This window comes from Drosophila gunungcola, unplaced genomic scaffold (genome assembly GCF_025200985.1).
Source record: "Drosophila gunungcola strain Sukarami unplaced genomic scaffold, Dgunungcola_SK_2 000155F, whole genome shotgun sequence".
In the NCBI taxonomy this organism is placed as follows: domain Eukaryota; kingdom Metazoa; phylum Arthropoda; class Insecta; order Diptera; family Drosophilidae; genus Drosophila; species Drosophila gunungcola.
Genome location: NW_026453316.1, coordinates 118,878 through 135,316, shown reverse-complemented (window position 1 = coordinate 135,316; position 16,439 = coordinate 118,878). Strand labels below are relative to the sequence as shown.

General features: G+C 36.7%; 2 protein-coding genes across 6 annotated transcripts in view; one reads left to right on the top strand and one right to left on the bottom strand.

Annotated features, from left to right (window-relative positions):
* The first annotated feature begins 1,406 nt into the window (after positions 1 to 1,406).
* LOC128265785 (uncharacterized) lies at positions 1,407 to 10,884 on the top strand. The gene is made up of 6 exons (XM_053001993.1): positions 1,407 to 1,565; positions 1,946 to 2,556; positions 6,839 to 7,049; positions 7,797 to 8,339; positions 9,479 to 9,593; positions 9,660 to 10,884. The coding sequence occupies exons 2-6, from the start codon at positions 2,266 to 2,268 to the stop codon at positions 10,300 to 10,302; spliced, it is 1,803 nt and encodes a 600-aa protein (XP_052857953.1). The 5' UTR covers positions 1,407 to 1,565; positions 1,946 to 2,265; the 3' UTR covers positions 10,303 to 10,884.
* A 3,363-nt stretch (positions 10,885 to 14,247) lies between these two features.
* LOC128265786 (flotillin-2) overlaps positions 14,248 to 16,439 on the bottom strand; it is a 114,823-nt gene continuing 112,631 nt past the window's right edge. For all 5 annotated transcript variants that reach the window (XM_053001994.1, XM_053001995.1, XM_053001996.1 and 2 more), the window contains one exon: positions 14,248 to 16,374. In XM_053001994.1, coding sequence (XP_052857954.1) covers positions 16,195 to 16,374 — 180 coding nt within the window. In that variant the 3' untranslated portion in view covers positions 14,248 to 16,194. The remainder of the gene's footprint in view (positions 16,375 to 16,439) is intronic.

The window sequence follows — 16,439 nt, the reverse complement described above, 5'->3', positions numbered from 1 at the left end:
CGTTGCTATATAATTGTTGTTGTTTCTTTGAGGGGATTTGTTTTTTGTTGCTCGTGTTAAATATTTTGTGTTGATTTTGTTTCAGTCCCACACAGTGTCCATTTCAAATGCAGAATTTCCCCCAGCTGGTGAAACACTTGTGGCCGAGAGTGTTGAGTTTGTGAATCAAACTCTTGGAAAAGGTGAATGCACTCGGTGATGGGCGAAGGAAGGTCCACTTCCAGTTTTAGTTCCAGTTCCATGAGGAAAGTCCATCCTTTTTTTGCGAAGTTCAAGTTGAAAAACTCTTGACAACCAACTGTTTCCTTGTATCAAACTTTATTTGAAACAACATTTTAGCAAGTATACCCTTTAAAACATCAAAAACAATAAATTTCTTATGAAAAATGCAAAAAAGATGTTGAATCTTGATTAAAAGTAGCAGAAATGGTTTAAAGGTTGTAAACTTATCAGCTAAACAGTTTTCTTATAAAAAGTTTTCATTTAAACGAAGTGACTACATTTGTAAAAATAATAAAATGATATGTAACCTTTATACGAATATCTATACTTAACTTAGATATTGGGAAAAAAGCCCCACTATTATCTAAGCCCATTAATCAAAATAATAATATTATAAAGCAAATAGAAATAGTTACGCACTTTTAACTAAAGTCATGTTTAATGAGACAAAAATTTGGTGTCATAAATTGTACATGGGTATATTTTCAATAGGTTTTTCCAATGTTACTAGAAATATAGTTTCATTCGTTACAGTTCCACTCACAACACCTGTATTCCAACGGGATTAGCAAGTCTTGAATCAGTGATCAAGGTTCACAATACCAATTCCACGGGCTGTTTGCTATACCAAAATTCGGGTGATAAGCGCGAGAAAGGGCTGCAAGTCATGCGTAGACATCAAGAAGCCACTGCACCACGATAACGATAAGCAAGGAATGGGAAAGGGGGTTTCCAGCGAGGGAATGCAGGTCTAATACTTCGCAGCCACTGTTCACGGGAATTACTAAGAGTGGTGCACTGTAAACAACCCAAACTGCTTTAAGGGACCACCTCTTCAACTCAAAATATTTCAAGTGTCAATAATGCTTAACAACTAGAGGTGAAATTACACGGTCGTGTCTCAAACCATCGAAAGAAACAACGTGACAACTTAAAGGGCTTCTTCTTTATAACTAGTATATCAAATGACTAAGACAATTGTTATAGGCACATACATATGTACATACATATGTACCCAGATGGGTCAACGCATTGGTTAATTTTTAATCATCAAAAATCCACTTCTTAGCTCTTCTTAAAAATACAAATGTTGGAAACACATTTTTTTGAGTGCGCTCTTCTCTCAGCAATTTTAGATCGATTTTAAGTAGCTTTACATATTGACAGATCGTTTCACTTTACAATTTACAGTTGCAGCCACTGTCTGTGAGAGGGAGAGCAGAAGATTGGGAGAGTGTATTCCACGGAAAGACAACAATAACAACCACAATAACAACAATAGCAGAGCATGAAGAGGAGCATAAACACTTAAAGAAATATTAAAGGAATCAAACATCAATTTGGTATGTTTTTGTATGAAAAATGTGAAATAGCCTTTTGATGAATTTACTAATATCAAATATCTTGGGTGTTGCAATTTATTAAATTTAAAAAGTGAATCATTTGCGTTTACACATAGTATTTGATCCTTTGTTTCGGAAGCAGGTTATTTAAATCAAGTATAAAATCAGTTTTCATTCTCTGAAAATGAATGCTAGTGAATATCATTAAAATTATATTGGTCAAGTTTTGTTCTCATAAAATCATAATTGATAATTTTCTAATAACATTTTAAGATAGAAATTAAGTCGAGGTTATTTAGCTTAAATCGGATGTTTAGAACATGGTATTACACTTAATCCGACGTCTGGTAATCACAAATCATAAGGAACCATTATTTCAGTGTACCTACGACAGGGACAGCAATATCGCGCACCGCCAACGCGATCGTGCGTCGCGGTATTTGTTTTTGTTGGTGTTGGTGAGTAGCGGCAGCGGCGGCGGCGGCATTACTTTTCTCTGCGCCGCACGGCGTCGCCAGTCGTGTCTCAGCACCCGACAGCAGCAGACGTGTGTGGCAGCAGCAGTGAGAGCCTAAAACCGGATCAGGACTCATACCCATACCCATACCCAGTGCCACAGTTACAGCCACAGTAATAGCCACCCCCACGTCTACACTCTCTTCTACACTGAACAAAAGAGGCAACAAGTAAACGAGGCACCATGAATCCAGCCGCTCAGTTGCTGCGCCTGCGCAGCGCCACCGCTTTTGGCAGTGCGGTCTCCCAATCGGCGCGCTCCATCTCGACCAACCGGCGTCAGCGGACCACCAGTACCGCCAGTGCGCAGCGGGAGCGGGCCCAGGGCGTCAGCGAGACGGACAAGTTCCTGCACTACAGCGCCGAGGACGGCTACTACAAGACCTCGCCCTTTGACCCCGTCATCGTGCCCAACGTGCCGCTCCACGAGTACGTGTGGCGCGACTTCAAGAAGTGGGAGCGTAGCACCGCAACGGTAAGTGCCGCAATAGTGATCAGTGATCCCCTAATAGACCTTAATCTTTTCCCAAAAGATCAGTCTATTTCAAGCAGTTAAATCTAGAAATTACACTGGCTTTATTATCTTTTAAGTAGCAAGGAACTTCTTATCACTTCGGGATCTATTAAGATTTCAAGGGTTCTTAACGCTAGATCTTAAGCTATGTTGATATATACCATGTTGCCTGTTGGTATACTTTTTTTTATTAACTAAAAAATGATAATTATAAAACTACTGAACGGTTTTTTCTCACAAAAGTATAACCAGTGATATATGTAAGTTCTCTAATAGTAATAAAGGAATAATAATCTTTCCTAAAAAAATATTATCTTTGACATTCAATTGATTGTTGTTTGTTTAACTGCTCTAAAAACTTACGAATTCCTGGAGTGCCTTCTTCTCTTCAATTAAAAACCAATTATCCACGAATGCAAAGTAAAAATCTAATGATTATCCCCAATTTCCAAAGCTTTACTACAACCCATTGAAAGTCGCCCGGAGTATCGGTCATTAAAACCAAATTTACTATTTGATCGCGCCCAACATAAACATAAACGTAAACGTAAGCCATAGCCCATTTAAAGCCCCGTAAACCCAATCACTCGCATCATAAATTCACACAATCGAAATCGATGCAATCGTTGTCGTAGGCGCCGCTCAGAAATTCTTTGTTTGTGCTTATGGCGGTTTATTGAACCTGAACCTATGTCTATATATAAAGTGATATTTATACGGGCGGCTGGCATTCGCCGGTTTGATTTGCGTCTGCTACAATTCGCAATGTGTTGGTGTTGTGTTATGGTTGTGTATCCTCCATATCGCAACCATCCCTCCGTGCAATCGCCCCCCGCGATTCCGTATTTTTCGCTAGTAGAACAGAACCCCTATCAGTCCGATAGATAGGGTCTAGGCATAGTCTGTGGCAGTGCCAAGTATTTGGGTCATTAAGGCCCCTAGACATCGCTAATGACGGGCTGTGTGTTGATAAGAGACCTGTGTGTGTGTGCTCTTGATAAGAGCGAAAGTGAAATGTAGTAGGCACCAGCCCATTTTAAAGGAGGGCCAAAGTTCCGCATCGGAATACCATTTGCGATCGGATTTTAAGTCCGATTGCGATTCCCGTTCCGGTTTTTCCATCCACGGCCCACTGGGAATAAATCAAGTGGGTAAGGCAAATTGCCGGGGGATTCGAGATAAGGAAATCTCACGATTAAATGAATCGCGTCGAGCACACTCTGTCAACTGGGCAATGCAATATCACCCCCACTTACATAACCACACTATACATACATACATATATGTTTGTATATTATTCCCCAGGCGACCTTCGCCAATTGTTTACACTTTTCACTTTTCGTCGCCTATAAACATACATACAATGTTTGCCTCTGTGTGTGTTTTGTGCAAAGCAAAGTGCAAACAGTTTTCATTGAAATTTATTGCCATCATTTGTGCAATGTCTGATATAACCGAGTAGTAATCGCCCACATGGCCCGGCAATAGGCGTAACCAGAGCCCCCGGCAATTGTTGAATTGAATGCAATTAAAAGCCTAGAGCCTCGAGCCTCAAGCCTCAAGTCTCTCATGCCGGTGCAAAGTTCGCCTTTTGTTTCCATTCACTGCCACGCCCACTCATATTCGCACTCCGCCCTCTTGTGGTTGGTGGAAATAGGAGACCCTTCGATAGGGTTTTGTAAACATTGGTGAAAAAAAACGTCTTTTCCTAAGGGTTTCTGGTATACGATAAGATAAGGATTTGGTCATGTCATCATTATATTTCACATTTTTCGTAAATCTGATCAACTTTTGCTCAACTGTTAGAAGCACTTTAAGTCTGTGCAAATATTTATAATATTAATATGGTGTTGCAATCAAAATTTATTTGTTATTTGGTTCAGTTATCTACGTGCATTTGTGTTACGTGCTATAATTTGAGTGAACATAACTATTCAGGATGTCAGAAAATATTTTTGGTACATATATTAATGAATTTAAGTGTCTTGTAAACAGTTTGTGTTCAATTCCTTGAATTTAGATTCGATTGTTTGTGCAGCTGAGGAATGCACTTATATCGATGACTCATAGGTGCAATCAGTCAGTTTTAATCAATTGACTTTTTTGTGCGAGGTTCGCTCAAGTGTTTGTTGCACCCAAATGAACCCCAATTCCTTGATATGCCCATATAATGCTTTTTTAATTGCCCCGAAATTATTTACATTTGCTTTTCGTTGGTTATTCGTGTTTATTTTTTTTATTTATTTTTGGTTGATAATTTTGATGGTTTTGTTTTGATTTTTGTTGCTTTATTTCGCTGGCCGACGTCAGCAAATGGTCGAGATCCAGCCTCCTCCGTTATTTTTGGTACGATCTATGCTCTCTGCGCTCTTAATTGGCATTCTGTGTTGCTAAGTTAACCATTTAAAAGCCATTTTACAATGTCGACAACATTCTGCAATGCTTTGGCTTTTATAAGTTTTATCTTACATGTTTTTGGGTTTTATTCCCCTGGATTAACCCACTTTTAATCAGCGTATATATCTTTCTTTTTTATAACATCAACTTTAGATGCTGGTTTTGTATATTGTAGGAGTCACAAACTTTACAGCTTACTTTTAGATATGGTGTCTAAAAAATAGTCCTAAAACCTCTAGGGTATTCAAAAGTGTTCTTTATTTATAGTATCTTGTATCAAGGTTTTTTTTTCTCTTATCTCAAGTAAGACCTACAAATTGAGGTACTTTTATCGTTTATTGGTTTTGTTTATATTCTAAGAGCTTAGGGACTTTTAATAGTTTTCATTATTTGAAGAAATTGTTTTTTTTATAACAAGTAAAATTTACAATTCGAGATACTTTTAGCTATTTATTAGCTACCTTTTTTTGAAACCAAATAGACATAGCTGTCCGTTCTTCGCTGCTCAAAAGTCAACAAACGATGCAGAGTAGGTGACAAGAGAGAGATAGAGCGACACAGACAGAAAGAGACGGGTAGAGGGACTGGTTGAGGGGAAAGGGGGCTGTGGGGCCTGACTCGTTTAGACTTTGCAGACTTTGTACTTTGCCCCACTGAACTTTGGACTGTTCAACCGACTGAAGCCAAGCGAAGCGGTTTTCGACGGACTGACAAGGTGGGTGGGGTGGGGGGATTTAGGGGGGATATGGCAAATGCACGAAATGATTCTCTTATTTTTTACACGCTCATTTATTCATTATGATGTGTGTATATGCCGCCTCTGTTTGTGTGTTGTTTTCTTCAATTTGAGCAACTTGTTGGCGGTGCTGCTAAATTTATAATGCTTATTTTTAACCGAATGCGATTTCCGACTGCGCAAATTATGGCTGACAATCCCCCAATCAACTGAATCAACTCCCCCCCTCATTTTTTGCCCATCCATTAAAGCTGATTTCTGCCAATTCGTTTTTCGCGACCTTCACCTTAGCCCTGTAAACCGGTTATGAGGTCAGCCTGCCGCAAAGACAAGGCCAGCAAAAGGCTAATATTATAGTTAAATGTAATGCTAAATACTTTTTTCTTTGCCAATTGAACCTTAAAATCTATTAAAATTGAATACATATAAATTTTATACCGACGAGAGAATGCTACACATGGGATTTCGAAAGCAAATCTCGTACAAACAACTTCAAAGTATTCAAAACTACCGAACTGACCTTGTTTAATCACAAAGGCATTACATTAATTTGTAAATGGTTCATAGTCGATTTGACATGAACGCAGGTGAATAAAACACACTATTTTATTTTCTTGTATGATTAAGCTTTTATTGCCATTTAAATTAAATAAGGAGCGATAATCTTATCGCAGATAGAACTTTTTTTGGACCTTCGGACAGGTCTTTTTTTATGTAAGTAATTAGGTAGTAAAAGATTTAACCCATATCAGCAGTAGTAGTAAGTAGGTGGCATAACTGCTTCATTTAATTTCACCACAGTGCCAATAACACCTCTTCTACATTGTAGTTTCACGATTTTTCTTCCCATAAACATTTGACTCTGCCATATAAGTTCCACTTGACAAACATGCTTCCGATAAGATTCGTGTGGCCATTATTTCCCCAGATTTTTGTTGACTTTGATTTGGGGTTATCTTCAGACTTTGCTGATTTACATTTTGTTTTATCACTGTGGGAAGGAATGGAAAAGTTGTTGAAGTGGGTTCGAACCTAAAAACATGGATTTTTTCAACATTATCCTCTTTGACATATCACTATTTAATTATTTACATCATTTTCTCTTTTTAGGTGTGTGTGATCACCGATCGGCAATATACTTTCGCCCAAATGCGTGATGCCAGTGCCGCTTTTGCTGTACGTCTGCAGACCAAGTTCAAGCTCCACAAGCCCGATGTTTTGGCCATCTGTCTGCCCAATATCCCCGAATTCCCCATCGCCACATTGGGCGCCATTGAAGCTGGTTTGACTGTGACCACCGTGAATCCCGTCTATACGCCGGGTAAGTCAAGTCCCCAAGGGGACCTGTTCCCGGTTCTTATTTCAGAAACGCCGGTGATAATATACACGTTGTACAGCGGTGTTCCTGAAGAAGAAAGAAAGTGACAAAATATTAATAAAATTAGATTTTGCATAATAAGACAAATCTAAGGGGCATAACATTTTGAAAAGAATAGCAACAAAAGATTGAATATAACAGCTTTGCATGTTCTGCTTGAAATATAACACACCTTGAACAAAAATTAACCAAAATTTTTAAAGAGAAACAAATGCTGACAGCTTAATATAACTAAAACTAAAACAAAAGTAGTTAAAACAAAAATTTAGCTCTTTAAATTTTCAATAAAACCAACTATTGCTTAACAACTATTACAGTTCCCAGAATATATAGCTTGGGGAAATTCCAAATTAAAGCTGTGAACAATTACCTCCTAAAAGTATTCCATTTACATTTACAAATGACACCTTTAAACATGTGCAATTTAAATTGGATTACCCAACCCCCATAAAAAAAATGCTTAGTAGAAGATAAAAGTTTTGGGCAGATAAAAGTTTAAGTGTATAGGAATATGAGGCAGCTAATTAGGTAAATCATTAGCTATTTGCGTGACCACCGCTGTATTGTGTTTATTGGGGGCTCTTGAGTGCGTCAAAGGCTCGTTATCTGGGGTCTTTATGTGGCGACATCTGTGCTTAGCGGTTCCAAAGTCGAAAGATCGTGACTGATCGTCTCACGTTTCGCTTGCAGACGAGATCGCCAGGCAGCTGACCTTCAGCGGAGCCAAGTTCCTGGTGGGCACCGTCTCGGGATTCGCCACCCTGAGCCAGGCCTGTAAGTTGCTGGGCAAGCAGCTGCCGATTGCCGTGATACGGACCAGTGCGGGGGAGTCCCTGCCCGAGGGTGCCATCGATTTCAGCGAGCTGACGAGCACCCAGAATGTGCGCTACGAGGATTTGGTGTCGCCGAAGGACGCCAGCGCCGACGACATGGTCTTCCTGCCCTTCTCGTCCGGAACGACGGGTCTGCCCAAGGGCGTGATGCTCTCGCACAACAACATCACCAGCAACTGTGAGCAGGTGCAGGCATCGCTGCCATTGAACCTCATGGGTCGCCAGGACACGCTGCCCAGCGTCCTGCCCTTCTTCCACATCTACGGGCTGACCGTGGTGATGCTATCCAAGCTGGGACAGGGCTGCCGACTGGCCACCATGCCCTGTTTCAAGCCGGACGACTTCATGAGGTCCCTGGACAAGTACCAGGGCAGCATCCTCAACCTGGTGCCGCCCATTGGTGAGTAGAACCTTAGTGGCCAAAGGTCTCTTGACCATTCGTCCATAAAGCATAGTGCTTCATAAGAATTAAAAATCAGAATTCAGTTCTTTTTGGAAAACTGCTCGTTTTATATGAAGTACTTGCTTCTAAAGTCAATACTTCATTCGTTGGGTTATATATAACGACATAAAATATATTGTAGTTTATTTGAAAACCAGGATGGTTATAAATATAAAGATATTGTTTCTAAATGCAATATTTCAAAAGCATCCGTTAGCATAGTTAAAAAATATTACAATTTCTTGAAAAAAAAAATATCATAAAATTATTTGAAAATAAATAATTTAAAGCTAAGGAGTGTGTCACTTTGTCATGTAATTAAATAACTTCAAGCGCTGGAATCCGTTCGCCTGAGTTTCCGAAAAGATTTATATTACAATTTTCAATTTCTTAAAATTGAAAAATTTAAGAGGATAGATTTGAAAGTATATGTATACAGCGTAACGCAATATTTTGCATTCTTATTGGCTTTTTTTTCGTTATGTTGCATAAATGATAACAAAAACCGTAGAATTATATTGCCACCAGTCAATTTTAATTATTAGACAATGTTAAAAATGCTTTATCGGTAAATAAAATTATACTATAGGCGATAGCTGTTAGCATTCCTGATAAATTCAAAAAGTTAAATACATAATTGTAAAAAAATGTAAATTAATTTTTTTTTTGACTGTTTTTATTGGCGGACATTTTGTATTGTATAGATGAAATAAATAAAGCTATTTTAGAAGTGGCCTATAAAACTGTATGTTATGGGATCAACAAATTGAAGGTGTGGCTAACCTACAACTCAACTGGTTTTATTCAACATGACAAAGTTGTTAAAAATACACCTGTTTAAACTGGAATGTAAAATAATATTATTGGTTTTGTTATTCTATAAGAGGAAAGCAAGAGTCGAAGGTTTTTTTCCACCTTAATTCTTGAAAATCAGTTCAACTTTTTATGACAAAAATAGTCTTTCTCTTTAGAAGTTCTCTTTGTATGTCTTTTAAAGCTATATAATCTTAAATACTCCTGACATGCTTAAAAATTAAATTTTATTTTTTAATGATTCAATGATTAATGATTTATTATTCGACACCCTTCAATTTTAGCCCTCTTCATGATTAACCACCCCAAGATGACCCAGGAGACGGCACCCCATTTGAGGGTGGTGATGAGCGGAGCCGCTCCAATTGGTCAGCACGATGTGGAGCGCTTTCTGCACAAGTGAGTTAACAGTGGACCACTTTGGGACATCTCCTGACATATGATATGTTTCTGTTTTATCCAAAGATTCCCGAAGGCCGCCTTCAAGCAGGGTTACGGTATGACCGAGACCTCGCCCGTGGCTCTCCTGACGCAGGACGGCAACAAGATCTACGCCTCCACCGGAGTGCTGCCGGGCAGCACGGAGGCCAAGATTGTGCCCCTGGAAGGCAACGATGCCAAGGGCGTGGGTCCACGCACCACCGGCGAACTGTGCGTTCGTGGTCCGCAGGTGATGTCTGGTTACCTGAACAACGAGGAGGCCAACCAGGTCACCTTCTATCCGGGCAACTGGCTGCGCAGCGGCGATGTGGCCTTCTACGATGAGGACGGACTCTTCTACATTACGGACCGCATGAAGGAGCTGATCAAGGTGAAGGGCTTCCAGGTGCCGCCGGCCGAACTGGAGGCAGTGCTGCGCGACCATCCCAAGATCCTGGAGGCGGCCGTCTTTGGTATTCCCCACGAACTCAACGGCGAGGCACCGCGCGCTATTGTGGTCCTGCGTGAGGGCGAAAAGGCCAGCGCCGAGGAAATCTCCGCCTATGTGGCCGAACGGGTTGCCCACTACAAGAAGCTCGAGGGCGGAGTGATCTTCGTGGACGAGGTGCCCAAGAATCCCACCGGCAAGATCCTGCGCCGCGAGCTCAAGGAAAAGTTCTCCGACTAAGTGCGCATGGGAAGGATCTTCCGTACGTTAAGATATATTTTTGTGATTTTTTTTTTGTTCGTCTCAATCCAGGGTTGGCAACCAGATTCCTAGAAATCTTGAAGATATCTGTTCTAGGTCTCTAGTTATTTGTGGCGACACCCCGCAGAACTTGAATGTATATGATGAACATCAATGTTGGCCCTGGATCCGCTGATCCCCAGGCGCTGGTTTAGATATTGCATTTACCACTTCGAAAATATTTAGTTCTTAGGCTAGACATAGGTCTCAATTAGTCGCTCGATTGGTCCATAGTTGGTAAGTGTAGATTAGACAGACGACAGAACCCTATCCATAAACCTATACGTATCTGTAAAGTGTAATCTGTATGCTTGCACTGTAGCCTTTGATTATACTTAATTACGGACCCGATATATTACTATGATATTCCCCTATTTACATATATATATTTTTTTTTTGCCTAGTGCTGTAAGATAATTGTTTGTTAATCGTATTGAAAGACGGCGGCATGCCATAAATACCCCTACACATGCCATGTATGCCACGATGTTTAAAAATAAAGACGAAATGAACTAGATTGAAGTGTTGCAGTTTTTATGGAATCTTTTTAAGAAAACTATTGATCGATCTCTGATGACGAAAAACTAGGTTGTTATAAAATTGATTTGGTAAAATATATGTAGGTACAATTTTGCTTAATGCCAAAAGTCAGCAAATAAAATTAAGTTTCAGTTCTTTTATCAAAACCCCTTATAAGATATGTAAAAATTTATCATAAAATAAACTTTTCAAAATCTACTGGAGATGAAAAGTAATGGTTTAGCCAGCCGCTGCGCCAGCTACACAAAACAGTCACCCTTATCGTCTTATTTTATCCAAGTTTCAACAAAAAAACTCTCAAGAAATGTTAATGTGTAAAAATGAAAATATTCAACACAAAAAAAACACGTCTTTAAAATCTATTTTGGTTTTAAAACTTATTATCTGGTAAAAAGTCAGAATGAACACATAAACAGCTTAAAACAGCTTTATGTTATAACACTATGTATGGTTAGTGGTTATAGTCATCCCAGTTTGATGAAATTTAAATCATAATTCTGAAATATTTAGCCATTACTAGAAGAAGAAGAACGAAAAAGAAAAATTAAAAACAGCAGTTATAAATTCATTTTTCATTTATTTTTCCGATTGTTCCTATGGGCTTATATATACGACTTATATACTACCTGCAATAGAAAGACAACTTTTGTGTAAGTTTCATGCAGATAGCTTTAAAACTGAGGGACTAGTTTGTGCAGAAACGGACGGACAGACTGACGGACAGACGGACGGACGGACAGACGGACATCGACTCTCCTACACTGGTAAAAAAATGGAATAGTAAAAATATATATCCGCATATTGAATTGTAAAATGTGTATTTCATATTTAAAGTAAATATAAAAATATTGAAATTAAATACAAAACATATTAAATTCCATAATTTAATATTAAAATATTTAAATCAATGTGGTAAATATTGAGTTTAAATTTTGGGCAATTTGTTTTAAATTTTATCATATTTAAATTGAAAATTTTCAGACTAAAAAAAAAAACAGTCAAATTAAGAATGTGTCATATTTAATTATAGTATGAAAACTGAAAATTATTTTAAGTTTTTAATGATTTTTACATTGAACAAAATATTATTACAGTTGATATTGTCATTTAAATTTCAATATCTCAATCTTAGGGAAATATATTTAAAAAATATGGTATTTAATTTTTTTAAATTTAAATCTAATATTATTTGTATTAATATCTATGTTTAATGCATTATATTAAAATTGCTCAATATTTAAATTTAATATTAATCAGTTATATATAACAATTTAAATTAAAATATTTTTTGTTACTTTAAACATTATTCCTATTTAATTTAAAGTTGTAGTCGAGGCCATTTAAGGCTTATTTAACTATGAACTATGTTTAACTTAAATATAGACCAAATTTAAATTAAATATTAAAAATATTATAAATTACTCTGTAAATATTTAAATTAAATACGAAAATAAAATTAATATGGTGCATATTTAAAGGAAATATTAACGGCAATGGATGAAAATCAAAGCGAAAAATATTTAAATTGAATACAAAACATTTAAATTTACTAGGTTTTTTTTACCAGTGTAGTGATGCTGATCAAGAATATATATACTTTATAGTGTCGGAAACGTCTCCTTCACTACGTTGCAAACTTCTGACTGAAATTATAATACCCTCTGCAAGGGTATAAAAATTTCGACATTAATGTTGCCAGCTGTACAAAACAGTCACTCTTGTGGCTATACGTCTACTTTTGGCCAAGTTACAAGAAGAGGACTCTGTAGGATCTTTTTTTTATACAAGTCTCCAAAAACCCAAAAAACACATAAAAAATCAGCTTTTCTATCAAAACGCTGAGAAGTAATGGTCAAAGGAGGGAATGTTATACATCGTTGAATTCGGCATTAAATTGCCAATCGAATGGTATTCACAGTTAAAAATGTTTTAGTTTTTCAAAATTTTTGGAAAAAATGATGATGTACCCCTTTATCAAAAATGCAAATATTGGTCAAAAAATTATTTTTTTAAAAAAACAGTTTTTAACAAGAAGTTCATATACCCTTGCAGCTATTTCAAAAACTAAATACTCTTGAAAACGTTAAAATTATGATTTACTTGCGTGTATGTTTAAAAACATTGAAGCTATGATGATTTTCAGCATAATTATTCGATAGTTCCTATGCCAGCTATACGATTGTTCCTATGGGAGCTATATTCTATAGTAGTCCGATTTTGATGAAATTTAAATCGTAATTCTGAAATAATTAACCATTACTATGTGTCGAAGAACTAAAGAAAAATTTAAAAATAGAAAAGTTATACTTTTTTTAAATTTATTTTTCCGATTGTTCCTATATGAGCTATATGCTATAGTCGTCCGATCCGGCTCGTTCCGACTTTTATACTACCTGCAATAGAAAGACAACTTTTGGGAAAGTTTCATGCAGATAGCTTTAAAACTGAGAGACTAGTTTGCGTAGAAACGGACGGACCAGCGGACGGACAGACGGACATGGCTAGATCGACCCTCCTAGTGATGCTGATCAAGAATATATATACTTTATAGGGTCGGAGATGTCTCCTTCACTGCGTTGCAAACATCTGATTGAAATTATAATACCCTCTGCAGGGGTATAAAAATCGGTTTTCGCTTCAAAACAAAATTAATTGTTTTAAAACAATTGTAGATAGGTGGTATAGATCGCCAGCTATTCAAAACGGTCCCTCTTATGGCTGTAGGATTTATAATTTTGTTTTTTGAAAAACCAAAAACCAAAACCCAAAACCCAAAATAACACCTAAAAAAATCAGTTTTTCTATCAAAACGGTGAGAAGTAATGGTCAAAAGATGGAATGTCACACATCGGTAAGTTTCTTCATTAAGTTGCCAATCAAATGGCATTCAGTTTAAAATTTTTCACTTTTTCAAATTTTTGCAAAAAATCAAAAATGGAAAAATTGGTCAAAAATTAATTTTTGGCATCAAAACATGATTTATTTTTCTAAACCGATTGTGTTTTTCAAAATGCCTATATTGGTCATAAAATCTTTATATTCTAAAACAGTTTTCCAAAATCTACCTATCTAGTTCCTATTAATGAGAAATATTTTGGCCTAATATCAAGAAAAAAACTCGAAAGAAATGTGTTTTTTTGTGGAATCTCCAAAAACAGAAAAACGATTAAGAGATTTAATGGAATTCACTGCGTAAAAAGTTTAAAACCCTTTGTAAAAAATGAAAAAATGGTGATAATATTTTTTTTTGTTAAATCCACAATAGTTTGGCTCACCGGTTGAACAAAAACGTCTCTCATTCAATAATGCGTCTTATTTTGTCCAAGCTAAAAAAAAACAAAAATGTATTTTTCAATTTATTTATTTACGACAAAATACACAAAATTTTACATTTGATTTATTTAGGTTTAGCTTTTAGTTAGTTTTTCGGTTGGTTGTGGTTCATGTTCTGTTTATCTTTCACACTGCGCTACATTTAAAATTACTTGCACTTAATATACAATAGAAAAAAAATATATATGGGTGTGAGTGCATGTGTCTAATGGGTGTGGGTGTGATTTGGAGTAGTGTTTACAAAAATTAGGGGTAATTACTCTAGCAAAATAAAAGGACTGGACAATTTGCTTAACTATGAAAATTCCAGTTAGATGTACGTAAAGAACAAAAATGTTTGTTTTTTTTTATTTTGTTGCCTTTTGCTATAAATTAAACAGTGTAAGAATAAAGTACAAAACTTGTAAATGCATATTCGTAGGTAAATATGTGTTATTATATAAAAAATAAACATGAAAAAATATATATTAAGCGAGACAGACATTCTTATATGAAAGTTTTTTTTGTATAGGATGTCACTGACAAACAAATGTATATTCATTTCTCTTTGTGCACTAAAGTAAATACAAAAATCCAAACGCATGTGTGTGTGTTGGTTAGTGTGTGTATGTGGGTTTTGGAAGAGCGCCAACTGCAGAGGAAACTGTGTTGTAAAGTCATATATGTGGTATTCATCAAATGCCATTTCAATCGATCGAGCAAAATATTATGTTTGATTTGGTATTGCTAGCAATTTATTAGACATTATTAAGAGTCAACAAAAATTGGAACGTGATTTAATGAAAATAAAAATTGAAGCATCTAACGAAAACCTATCTGAGAATTTGTAGCCCTATATGGCACGTTCCGGGAAAAACAAAACTAACAAAATTCAGATGAAGCATATACGAGTTAACTTAATTGCGGGAAAGCTTAAGTTATAACAAAATTATAAACGAATTTCTAAAAATGTCTGAAAGTAGCAATTATAATATAACATTATAGATGACAGAAAACAAAGATGTTTACTTAAAAAGATTTCCAAAAGGGACGTCTAAATAATTGATCTTAAATCTTCATTGATTTAAATTAGAATTAATAATATTGCACATCTTATAAGCTCTGATAAAGATTTTCTTGATATTAAAGATTTGAGATTGGCCCTTGAATTTTATGATCGATCGGTCGCATATTAAGTACTCTTTCTCTTGTAGTTGTAGTTTGGTCAGATAAAAAATCCTTTAGCAAATCAAATTTGTATGAGAAAGAAAGAGAAAGACTACCCGGACAACACTGTAAATTGATATACAGCTTTACAACACTGTTTGTCATAAAACTTTATGTTTTTTCTTAGAAGAACTCTTTGTGTATAGCATGTCTGCATGTATATAGTATATATAGTTTAGTAAATAAATAGCTAACACTCTGCTTAAATGGTTTTCGCTTTAAAGTTATACAAATTTCATGTTGATTTTTGTTATCGTTATCGGTTTTTCGTTTTTGAGAGAAAAGGCCACAAAATGTTGCGTACGAAATGCATAACTTTAGCTGAGATTAACGTTGGTTTTTTTTTGCTTTTTGATTGTTACGCGGGCAAACATCACACACACACACACACACTGGCACACCACACAGACGAGACAAATGTATGTGTGTATTGAATGTATGCATATACATATACAAATATATATATATATATATATATATATATAAATATAATATCGGATTACATTTTGCTACGTTCGATTGCATTTTGAAACTCAAGCTGTGAGCTTCTCGTTCAGTTTGCTGCTGTTTCGCTCTAACAAATGCCCGCTCCCTCTCTAGCACACTATCGTCGTCACTTTCTTTCGCTCTCCTGCCGTCTCTTTCTCATTTTAATCGTTCCATCCACTTCGGTTTGTTTTTGATCGGTTACAATTCCTTTGCGTTGCGTTACGTTGTCATTGCCATTTGCTGGATCTCCCATTCCATTAGGTTTCACGCCTTGGCCCCGGGAATCTTGGAAAGAACCTTGGATAGATCCACTCCGGTCAGGGCGTTGATCGAGGGCGGTAGCTGGGCCACCAAGCGGGTCACGTCGTTGGTAATATTATCGTTGCCGCCGATCAGGACAATCTCCTCTGTCTTGGCCAGCGGTGCAGCCACCTCGGCGGCAATCTGGGTGGGATTTCAATACGTTATTAGTGCAGTTCAAAAGGAATATGATCTATGATTAAAAGCAC